At 44.3% G+C, this 12,014-nt stretch overlaps 1 protein-coding gene across 1 annotated transcript; it reads left to right on the forward strand.

The window, feature by feature from the left end:
• Nucleotides 1-345: 345 nt before the first annotated feature.
• Nucleotides 346-11,219, forward strand: CWF19L1 (CWF19-like 1, cell cycle control (S. pombe); the record flags this gene model as incomplete). Its single annotated transcript, XM_010083443.1, has 10 exons — nucleotides 346-424; nucleotides 2,633-2,734; nucleotides 3,513-3,727; nucleotides 5,094-5,212; nucleotides 5,918-6,002; nucleotides 6,853-6,993; nucleotides 7,576-7,687; nucleotides 9,115-9,194; nucleotides 10,112-10,312; nucleotides 11,100-11,219. Coding segments are annotated over 10 exons (1,254 nt in total), but the record flags the coding sequence as incomplete, so codon positions are not given.
• Nucleotides 11,220-12,014: the final 795 nt, after the last annotated feature.

A 12,014-nucleotide genomic window follows, 5' to 3' on the forward strand; every position in this document is an offset into this window, starting at 1 on the left:
CGGGTTTCTGGGGCCGGGACCCTCCTCTTTGTGCTGGTGGGAGGAAAGGCCTGGTGGAGGGGGCTTTGCACTCCCTCAGACCTCCTTGCCCAGCACCAAGGGGTTGGGGGGAGCTGTCACCTGCGGGCAGAGAGCGCAGGAGAGCAGCTGTCTCCTTGTCACGTTTAAACCCGGTAATATTGCTGTGACATGTTTAATACTAGACGCAGATAAACACAGAGGAACCTCTTTACCATAACAAACAAGGGCTGCACAGTGCTGTGACAGTACAGCCTATCGGTGACAAAGTTGCATGTGTTGTGTCTTTGGTCAAATAGCAACTCTCTCTTTATCCCGTGTTTTTAGATGCTTTTATGCGTTGGCAATTTTTTTGGCTCTACTTCAGAGGCAGAATGGGCAGAGTATTGCACAGGGGCCAAGAAAGGTAAGGAAGGCGTTCTCACTCTGGATGGTGGTGACTGCACTATTTCGTGACCTGCTTTGCTGTCTCATCACAGTGTGCTTTGAATTCAGAAGTCGCAGTGAAGTGGTGTCATGTTAAAGGGACAGATGGGTTTGTTTTAAAACGAAACTAATTTCTGTCCTGCTCTCAGACTGGGGAGCACAAAGGTGCCTGTGTCCAAGTGGCCTGCCCACGATTTGGGCATCAAAGCCTGTGCCTGGGTCACCTGGCCAGCTCTCTTCATGGTCATAGGAGAAACACAGGGTGCTGCTCATTGGTGTCAGGGTCTTCTCTCTCCTTGCCTGGATGTCTTATGGCTCCACTTCTGTTCCTGCCATTGTCTCCACGTGGGGCGGCCCTTGCTTTCTCAACCTGGGTAGCCTCAGAAGCTGTACGTAGATGTTTATGGTGCTTCGGTCAGCAGGCTGTGGGACCCCAGCACACCTGCCTTTGTCTAGCCCTCCTCCTGCCACTCCTGGTGCTTCCCTTGCAGAAATTTCCGCTCATTCTCTGTTCACACCCACCTTCACACTTCCACCACAGACCTCTCTGCAGGGTGTAGCAATGCTGTTCTTCCCCTCCCTGCGTTCAGGCCCGAGAAGAAATGGGAAAGCAGAGGTGCTGGTGGGCTGAGCATCTCTATTCTTTCAGACATGGAGATCAGGTGGCTTTCCAAAGGAGCAGGGTTTCCCCGTTCCTCCTCGGTCCCCACAGCCCTTGTGCTGAAGATGTTTTCCCAGCCATGGATATGAAAAGTCCTGTGTAGGCTTCTCTGCCTCTCTCCACACCCCTCTTGTAAAGGAGATGCTACCTCATGAGCGTTTGTAGTGTTCCTCTTTCCTCTTCAGTGCTACTCTGGCTCTTGCCCCTGGCATGAGGCAAGCTAGAAAGGAGCTGGGACTTCTGCTGCCTGGTTTCTCTCTGCTGCTGCATCACTCCCCCATTATCCCCGACTTGTTTGTGCATCTGCATGAGCCGTCTGGAGAAAGATTGTCCCATCTGCTGCTTGTGGCTGAGGACTTCCCGTGGCGAGGCATGCTGCCTTGTGTTCCTGTTGCTATGAGAATATAAGGAGACTTGTTACTGCTCCCAACTTTGCTCCCTGAGGAAGCCCTGTGTGCGCAGGGAGAAAAGTGTGTGTTAACAGCAAAGTTTTCCCTGGGCCGATGCATTTTTGCTCATTCTCACTTGAATTGTCTTTACTCTTTGAACTGTTGAAAACATTTCACCTGTATGCATACAGACGCAAACAAGATTCATGTCACTTCACTTTGGTTTTAATCTGTTCATAAGGTTTTCAAACTCTGCTCTGCAGTTGAAAGCAATCTTATGTATCTTCCGGCCATGGGAGCTGGAACTTCAAGCAACAGTCTAACAACAGGTGTAGCAGAGCTGCTGCATTTGTGCTGCTCTCCCTTCTTAAATAGGAAACTATTGCTAGTTTTGATTCAGTGAAAAACTAAGACCTGCTGACCAGGTGAACTGTTGACCAGCTTACTGGTGTACCAGTCTGCCAGGAAATCTGCAGGGGGTGTCTCTGACATTCTGACTAACTTCTAATAGCTTTTTCTAACTCCTAAAAGCTTAAAAAGATTTGACTTCTGCTGTTTTGAGAAATAAATTTTTATTGATCACCTAGCCGTAGAGGAATTAAAACTGGTATTTGTCATTGCGTTTTTTTTATTATATGCACTATTTCAAGGTGAAGACATATGGCAAGTTCTTCTACTGAGAGAATCAAAGAGCTGGTGAACACGAGCTTTTCCCCTAAAACATCAATGGTTTACAGTTTTTCAAGAGCCATGTGAATTTAGACCAGCTTAACCTGAATCACCAGGTGTCCCTGGGGGGTCTGGTATTTCCTCAGCATTGCCCTAGGGAAGAGCTGTGCTTTTAGGGCTACGGATCATTTCAGAGCTGATCTTCTTATGTCGGCAGTGGAGCGAACTGTAGTTGAAGCAGACGTTATTCTCTGCTGGTGTTATGTGCATCTGTAGAAACAGCAGGCTTGGGGGCTTATCTGGAAGGAAGATTTCTTGGTCTGTGTTTATTGCTCCTCGGCACGCTGCAGAGGAGTGGTGCTGGGGTCTGTAGAATGGGACCTGCTGCAATTTCTAGGAAATGTGGACTGAGCTTGTGCTAATGTACTTGAATTAAAGAAGACTGAGTGAGTGTGGTTTTCCTCCCCAGCTCCAATTCCAACCTACGTGCTTGGTGCTAATGACCAAGAGACTGTGTGCTATTTCCCAGACGTCAGTGGCTGCGAATTAGCTGAGAACATCACTTACCTGGGTAAGGCTGCAGGTGGTTTGTGATAAGGGATGTGCATTTGCCTGCTGGTACTTTTGTGAACTTTTTCTGATCTTTCCACTTCCAAGCCCTTTCTTCTTCTGGAAATGTTAAGTTCGCAATTCTTATTCTGGAGTTCGGACTGGTATGTTGGTACAATCTGCTATGTAAAATGTGAAAGTGAACCCTGCTTCCTTTGTTGTTTTCTAACTGAACTAACCGAAAGGAAGAGTGGTTGAAAGAGCCTGTTCTTTGAGAATGTCTTACTCCCATAGTGTGGCTGTCTTTGTATGGGGAAGGTTTCCTACCTGCAGTCTGATGTTGCTATGATCTGAGACTGTTCTGCAGTAGCAGAGGGAAGAATTGTCATCTTAAAAAGTAATGGAGCTGTAGCAAAGGTAAAAGGGAAACCTAGTTTCTTTCTAGAATGCCACCTGACAAAAAAACATAACAAGTAAACATACTTGCACTTGGCTTTTTTCAGTTGGCCTTCCTACTGAGTTTTTGACACAGATTGATTTTTTTTTGAGAAGCAAGACAGCAGCGAGGAGAGAAGACTGGGGGCTGTCTGAACAGCTGCTTCACCTTGTAGGCAGGGTTTGAGCCATTGCACTAAAACATGTCTTTACTGCAGTTGATGGGCACAGAACATGAGCTGTCTGTAAGGACAGTTTCAGTAGTGGTAAGGCAGGACTGATGAATTTGTTCCTCTGTCCATCATGTGACTAAGAAATTACTTGCAGCGTCTACATCTCAAGTGCATGCCTGTGTGTTACTGCAGGCCGTCGCGGTCTTTACAGTGGTACTTCTGGACTGCAGATCGCATACCTGAGTGGTATCGAGTCCCAAGATGAGCCAGCTCCTGCCTACAGTTTTAGCGCAAAGGATGTGGCAGAATTAAAAACATCTTTGTTATCAATGCCAAACTTCAAAGGTGTGGATATATTGCTCACGTCCCCCTGGCCCAGAGATGTGGGGACTTTTGCCAACAGTGCGGTAAGTGTTCTGTTGTCTGCTGGAATCGGGGTCCAGATGGAGTCAGCAAAGGATTGCCTTTCTGCTTGCTGTGACAATTTGGGCTATTGGGCTATCTCCGAGTGCTTGAGAAGGCTGAGAGTAAAAAATGGACAGCAGATGTTCTGGTTCTTCAGAGAAGAAGGACCAATGGTGAGGAGAATTTGTGAGACCTCAGGGTGTTTTATCTGTCCCTGCCTGAAAAATCAGAGTCAATAGTGTCCGATTTTCTGTTGTCAGTGTTCCTTAGCAGAAGTGACTTTCCAGTTTTAAGTTCAGGTGCTCTGAAACCTTCCTGGGGAGCAAGGCTGCATACCGTGGCAAGAGTACACTTTTGTTTCCTCTCAGTATCTTCTAACATCCAAAAAGATATATAATCCTCAGTCTAAAAGCATAAAGAACACTCCCTCATCTCCCCCCCTAAGAAAAAACACTCCAGGGAATTGGAGACAAACAAGTTGTAGGGATGTTCTAGCTTAAAAAGAAAACTCAGGTCTTGAAATTCCTCTGGGGATTCTCTGCAGTAGGTCAGGTTGTTACACTTGTGGCTTACCTCAACATGAATTTTCTGAGAATGGATTAACAGAGGAGTATATTACTAGTGATTCCAGTGATTCAAATATGCATCTTGTGGAGTGTGTACTTTATCACCTGACAGATGCAGTGATAAGTCTTGGAGTTTCCCTGGAGCACTGAGACCCTGAAATACTGTCACTCAAATAAAGCAGGAAGTTTGAGGAATGAACAGTTAAGTCTCTTGCTCTTTGTCACCTGAAGCTTCTCTTTCAACAAAAGCAGTGTGAGGAGCTAAATTGCATGGATGAGAATCGACTGCCTGGAGAAGTCTGTGCGTTTCTTTTTCCTGAGGTGCTTTATAGCTCTGGCTGTTTTCAGTGGGGCTGGAAGCAGCCAGCCCTCAGTGCAACCACTGCCGGGCTCCCCTCTGCCATGCCTGCTCTGAGGGCAGCAGGACGGAGCACAGAGAGGAAAACTCCTTTGGCACTCTGGGCATGTGGTGAAAACTTGTCTTAATGATTTTGACATCTGTTTGTGTTTGCCAAATTCACTCTGTGCTGCCCTGACTTCACAAGACCAAGAGAAGGAAAAGATGACAAATGTGGACTGATGAAATGAGTGGATGCAAACCCTGAGTACACAGAATGGAATAAATACGTAGGCTCTGGCTGGCAATACGAGATCAAGCCCTTTTGACTTTTTTTCCCACTTCCAGGGAACAGTAACTGCTATAGTCAGTCTCTACATTTCCAGCATGCAGTTCTGTATAAAACTCTTTCTTTTCACTGCAATCTGACAGTTTTTTAAATAAAACTTGGTTTGCATTTTGTAGGGAGAAATCAATACCAAGAAATGTGGCTCCAAGTTAATATCCGATCTAGCTGCGAGTCTCAAACCAAGGTACCACTTTGCTGCCCTGGAAAAGGCCTATTATGAAAGACTTCCTTACAGGTTTGTAAGACCGTGTGAAATATCATTTATTTTTATAATGAGAGTTCAATTTTTAAAGAACACAGGAGGAAAACTAAAATAATTTTATTAAGTCATCCAGCCCCAACACAGGGTCAAGATTGTTTCACAGATGCATCTTATTACCGTAATTCCTGCTGCCTCGAAAACTGTGCCATTGCTGACAACACTTGCTTGAGTACATTCCTGCGAATCTGATGGCAAGTTAATTGCCCTTAGTCACATTTAAACAGTGTTCAGCCTAATTCAGGGGTGTATCTCTGAAAATGTATCATAAAAAGGCTTTTGTGTGGTGATGAGACTGGTGTCTCCAGTCATAACTTTGTTAATAAAATGTGACTAGCGTCAGAACAACCCACCCTAACACAACTAAGGCTGTTGTGTTAATGTTGGGTGAGGTTGTTATCCTTTCTGCAGGAAACACTTTACAGGTGTAGCTGTTTTCAGGCTAGTGAATTGTCCTCTCATCTCTCTACTTGGACTGCGATGAGATGTCACCTTGGTCTGTGTGGCTGTTTGCTGTTAGATCTCATGAGTCTGTGTGTCCTCAAGCCTCCTCGTTCTTGGCCGAAGACTGTACATGTTGCTGACGTGCTGTCTGAGGAGCTTCGTGGAGGACACGCAGTTTACCCACTGTCCTTTTCTATACTGTACATGCCAGTACAGCCGTGTTTTGCTTCCTTTCAGAAACCACACAGTGCTACAGGAGACCCCCCAGCACGTGAGCAGGTTTATTGCACTTGCTGATGTCGGCAATACAAGCAAGAAAAAGGTACTGACACTCTTGAATCTTTCTTCTTTTCTCAAGTACAAGTAATAGGGCAGAGTAAGCCCAGCTTTTGACAGAGGACTGCACTGGTTGCTTAAAAGCTTGACTGATGTAGAGGGATCTCTCTCACTTGAGTAACAGATACCATTTGCCCATTCTGTCAGAGGGGTAAGGGCTGCAATATGTGTTCTGAGGCACCATTGTTCTTCTCTACCTGGTCAAATGGCATGTAGCTGTGAAGATAGCTGCAGAGGAAAGAGGTCAGAAAGCTGCCATTCCTTCCTCTTCCTACTTTTTGTTCACATGTCCTGCTTTAAGAAAGAAGCAAAATTCCAAAGAAGCCCTTGCAAGTCACTGAAAATACATAACTTCTGGGATGGGGCTGGTTTGTTGTTTGTGTTTTTTTTTTTAACTTGTTTCTCTTCTTTTCACAAAATTAGAGAATATTGGTATAGAAGGACAGGTAGCTAGTGGTTAAGAAGGCATAGGAACCAGGCCTGGTAACAAAAAAAGCTCCAGGAGTTGTGGACAGAAAGCAAGTCTGCAAGCAGGCAAGGATCAAGGTCATTTCTTTTTTCAAGTCAGATACACTGCTGCTTTTAAAAGAAATCTTTTGTTGAAGTGAAATGAGCCACTTGGAAGCACTCCATAAATTCTTGGTTGCGCTGGGTGGGAGACTGGCACAGGGAATGTGTTTTTCATGGGCTGCCTTAGCTTAAGCACTGATTTGCTGAGTTGTTGCAGTGCTGAATTGTGCGTTACCATTTCAGGGTGGCTGAGTTCACAGCTGGCCTCTTCAGACCTGCAGTTATGGCAAAGCTTCTTTCATTTGAACGATCTGTTTTTGTTTTAGTATCTCTATGCCTTCAGCATTGTGCCGATGAGCTTGATGGACCCTGCCGAGCTGGTGAAACAGCCACAGGACGTCACAGAAAATCCATACCGGAAATCATGGAAAGAGGCACAGAAGACCAAAGCAACCCTGTGCGCAGAGGTACTGCTGCCTTCTCCCCCATGGGTTCACTCTGGTTTCACTCTCTGTGTTCAGGGAGCTTAGAACAGTGTTTGGCTTTAACCTTGGAATATTTCTGTCCAATACACTTCAGGGTTCTGTGTAAACTATTTACATCAACTGTATCAATCAAATTGTATAGATTCAATGCTGTACATGACAACTTCATCAAATGGTATCAGCCTCTGTGTGAGTCTGTGTGAGGTTAACATCTCTAAGAAATACTGACATTCTTTTGGCCTGGGCTGTCAGGTGAAAAAGATTTGAATAATCCATAAAATCAAGCAGTTCTGAATGTTCAGCATGAAGCTAAATAGGAGAACATAGCAATTTGGGGCAGCTCTCCCAGAATTTTTTCCCTTGTTGAGGTTGTGCATCCAGGGAGGCAAAGTCTGCTACGTTACTGGGAGAGCTCAATTAATTCTGTTCCAGGATATCGGTGCTTTCACTGTTGATGCTTTTCGAAGGTGGTTACACGCCTCTTCAAGAAAAATCAGGTTCTTGTATGTACTGTGACTCTCTGTGATGCCGTTATAATGGGCTCAGTCTTTCTTTCCTAAACAGGACGAACCAGCTTGTCAGTTTTTCTTTGATTTGAAGAAGCATCAGGGAAAGAAACGTCCCTCGGATGGGAAAGAGAGAGGGGACTCACAACCTAAGCAAGCCAAAAAACCCCGTAAGTATGCAGATGCTTTTCTCCTGAGCTCTTCCCTCGAGGCATGGGACTATCTCACTCTTAATTTTTCTCGGGATGTTGAGCTGTATATGTCAGCTTGCCAATGTGCAAGAGTCTGGATCACCGTACTGACAAGTTCTTGAAACACCACTTCAGCGATTCTGTGCCGTGAGTTCACAAAGTATTAGTGAACTACGAAGGGAGGAAGCCCTCCTGTTGCCTCTGTATTTCTGTGCTGTGAGTCTCATTAGAGTTTGTCTGACTTGAAGAAATTCAAATGAAATTATCATGACTTCTTCTCAGTGACGGGGTTATTGCAAGTGTATGTCTTTAGAAATGTTGGTCTCGGTTATAAAGAAATTTGGGCTTAAAAAGCAAATGTATATGTCGGCCTCCCCTTTTGTTTCTGTGAGAGCTATTCCCACTGCCAGTGGGTAAGAAAACATTCTTCAAGAATGCCTCTGGTAGATAAGTCTGGTTGCCTTTGTTACGTGAGACTAAGTTATTCAGTTTTTATTTATTAGATTTCCAAACCCTTTGCATAGTCCTTGCATATAATGGTTCTACTGGTTAAATTATGCTAAAGCAAGTGTGGTGTCATTGCTCTACACATGCTTGCAGAGACACAACTGGCTGCGATGGCAGTCAGTTCTAATGAAGGAATATGCGTGGGTTTTCTTGTTTTCCCCCATCACTTCTGTAGGTCACAGTGTGCCATTGTGCATATTCCTAGAACTTCCAAAGTCTTCTGGAGTTTGATGTCAGGAGAAGAGAGCCTTGTTATGTGGTTTTGCTTGGAAATTAACCCCAAAATTGGACATCTGGTTTCCTGCAGTTCTGGGGAGAGCCCCATCATGTTTATTGCATTTGCAGAGCTGATAGTCTGTTCCTGTACACAGCCTGTAGAGGATGCGAATATAGCATGTGACCCTAAGGAGAGGCCGAACTTATCAGTGCCATCAGCTGCTATTAAAGGTCAGCTCAGGTATTGCAATTTGAGTGTGAATCCAGCTGTTTTGAGCACCACGAACAGGCCAGAACTGACAAGTGCGTTTGACAGCATCTATCCTTGTCTGTACCTGTGTAATCATTTTACCTCATTTTGTTTTGTTTGCTTAAATTCACTGGTGCTTTCTTAGTAGTGAGCTGTAACCACTCAATTCCTGGAATTAGTGGTCTTCTGTGAAATTAGAGCACTCGATGAGAACGGCAGTCAGCAAGCGTGTAACTGCCACCACCTCCTCTCTTGCTGGAATTTCCCAGAGGCACCAGTACTTCCAGGAGCTGCGTCCTTCTGACATCTTCAGCACTTTATCAACTGGGAAGAGTGGCTGGAAAATAACAGCTCTTCCAGATCTTGTTCAGTTCTTTGTTCTGACAAATAAGCCTTCTGCTAATGCTTGTTTCTCTTTCCTCTCCCAATAAAGCACAGCCCACGGGGCCCTGCTGGTTCTGCCTTGCCAGCCCAGAAGTTGAGAAGCATTTGGTTGTTAGTATCGGCACACATGTAAGTACCCGTAGCACGTTCTTTGCTACATGATGGCAGAATTGTGCTAAGACATGGCAATGTAAAATATCAGTTTCCAATTTTAAATCTTAAAAAAACCTTAAAAAAAAATTTAAAAATCTTAAACCAAACCAACTTTATTTGAAGCTGACTCTTGGTTTTGTTTTCAGTTTCTTTGCATCTCCTCTACAAAGGACATAAGTAGATAGATAGTCTTTTAAAAAATGAAGCATGGCCTAGTTTTGTTCCAGCAGCAGAGGTGGATTACAGTGCCAGAACACTTTTTGCTGTGTCAGCCTTCATGGCTTTCTTATGTTACCATCTGGCAGAACTTTTCCAGCATGAACTCAGTGTAAACTGGGACCTGCTTTGCTATCCCAATGCACTGTCTATAGTTATGCCAGATCTCCCTGGGATGATTGGTTCCGGTTTTGTTACATATAGATTAAAGAGAAGTTAAGATAGGTTCAAAGTTGATATCTTGAAGTACATCTTTGAGATTAATTCAATCATTGGGATATTCACTTTGCTTAAAGTTATTGTTCCTGTATAGCATAATGCACTTCAAACTGCTAAGGGGACGGGTTCGACTTACTTTAAAAGCTGTTTACAATTTTCAAGTGTATTTTCTAGCCACAGTGGTGAAGTTCACTCAGCTGCTTTCCTGCAAACAGGGCATTTTCTGCATTCAAAAGATAATTTTTTTTTTTGGTCCTTCAGCAGTCCCTCTCTCATTTCTCTAATAATAAATTGCTAATAAACAATCCCTAATAAATGACATAGAGGTAAAGACTCTCCTAATCCTGAGGCAGAATCGCTAGGCTGGGGGATACTCAGAATGCAGTCAGACAGTAAACTTCTGCAACATGGTGAGTGTTGCTTGCAGCGAGTAACTGGCATGTATTGTTTCACTCTAGTGCTATCTTGCCCTGGCCAAAGGTGGCTTATTACCTGATCACGTCTTGATTTTGCCTATCGGGCACTATCAGTCAGTGGCTGACTTGTCTTCAGAGGTGGTGGAAGAAGTGACCAAGTACAAGTCTGCCCTAAAGGAATTTTTCAGAAGCAAGGGAATCCTATTTGAAAGAAACTATAGGAGTCAGCATCTGCAGTTACAGGTATGGTTTTAGTGTCACCCTGAGAGAATATAAACTAGCACTTACCTGCAAATGAATCAAAAGAGAAAGCTGATCTTCAAAGTTCCCTCTTCATTCTGTGCTTTCCCAGAGCATGGAGAGAAGTCGTCCTACCCACAGACAGAGCCAGAGCAAAAATAAAACTGGTGTGCAGGTTCTGACACAGTCATTTAATTCTTCCTGTTACAGCAGCACAGTGTTGGTTGTGTTGAGTGGGTGAGGAAAACTTTTCCCTGGATGGAACTGATTAAGAAGCCCATAAGGTTTTCAGATAGTTGCAAGACCTTGCTCTGACTTTCCCTGGCTTGCACTGGCACAAGAAGCGTGGTGCTCGCGTTTATAACTGAATTAGGCTGAAAATCTAAAGATATACGCAGAACTCTGGTAATTGTTTACCAGCACCAGCCCTTTGATTTTTTTTGTTGTTTTTTTGTCCTTGTGTGTCAGCCATTTCAAGGTTCATTGTGGTGGCTTCTGTATTTGGCAGATCTGTAACTGTATCAGAGCGGCCTTGAACTACCACATAGATTAGAAAGGAGAAGGCTGTGCTGAGAACTTTTTCAAGATTTTAGTTTTCAGCTTTTTTGTTCAGCTCCTACATGAAAAAGTCTCATAAGTTTAAGCCTGTACAGATAGGTACTCACCTGTCTGGTTTGATGACGCCGAGCAGTACTGAGGAGCAAACCAGCTCCGGTGATGGATTGCTTTCTGCAAGTGGTTTCTTTTGTCTTTTTCTTCTTTTTACGGAAATGTTGTCCTCCCTCTCCAGGTCATTCCCATCCCATTGGACCACTGTACTTCCGAAGACATTAAAGAGGCCTTTATTGCACAGGCACAGGAACAACAGATTGAATTATTAGAAATACCAGAGCACTCAGATATCACACAGGTACGGGACAATATTTCACCTGTTTCTTACTTTTGCTCTGTCCTGTCTAGGCTGCTGTTTCCCTCTGAGGTCACTTTGTGCGGTAGGGTTACACTGGTGGGGGGCACGCTGTTGTAGACTCGATTTGGAGACGTGCCAGGTGGATTCTCCCATGGATGAAGTTCCTGTCAACAACAGACGTGTTGCTTCTCTGAAAATTACTCCAGCTCTATGTAGGGCTTGCTGAATTCATTTCTTCTGGTAGCAAACACCAACCCTCTTCTAGTGCTGCTGCACATCAGGTAGTTTTAGGTTCCCTTGGATAAGAATTTGAAAGAAATCATGTCAGAGAAATGAATCAGTAGTGACACAGTTCTTTTTTCTTTGTGCTCAGTGAAATAGTGCGTGTGCGTGCTTGTCTCTTTCTAAGCCATTGCAGCTCTTGATACCCACGTTGGCAAGCTTAGAGGCTGACTTTTTGGCTGAGAAATGTGAATGTAGTCTCTTCGCATGCTTCTCTTCCTCTAAAAATGAGCTGTAGTAGTCCAGGATGACTTAGCTCAGGATAAGAACGATCAGAACTGCCTGGCTCTTTCATTTAATGACACCGTAGTGGTAGCTGCAGAATGAAACCAGAACATATTACAGTAGTGCTCTGTATGCATCTTTAACTGGTGATGCCAGCAGAAAGCGATCGGTTGTTTCATCATCCGATTAGGCTTGATGTCAGCCACTGGTGCAGTTTGGTGTGGTTTGTTTATCTGAGTTTCTTCTAAAACAAATGCTTCTGGTTAGGGAACCCCTGCTCTTTGCTGG

This window comes from Pterocles gutturalis, unplaced genomic scaffold (genome assembly GCF_000699245.1).
Source record: "Pterocles gutturalis isolate BGI_N339 unplaced genomic scaffold, ASM69924v1 scaffold44315, whole genome shotgun sequence".
Taxonomy (NCBI): domain Eukaryota; kingdom Metazoa; phylum Chordata; class Aves; order Pterocliformes; family Pteroclidae; genus Pterocles; species Pterocles gutturalis.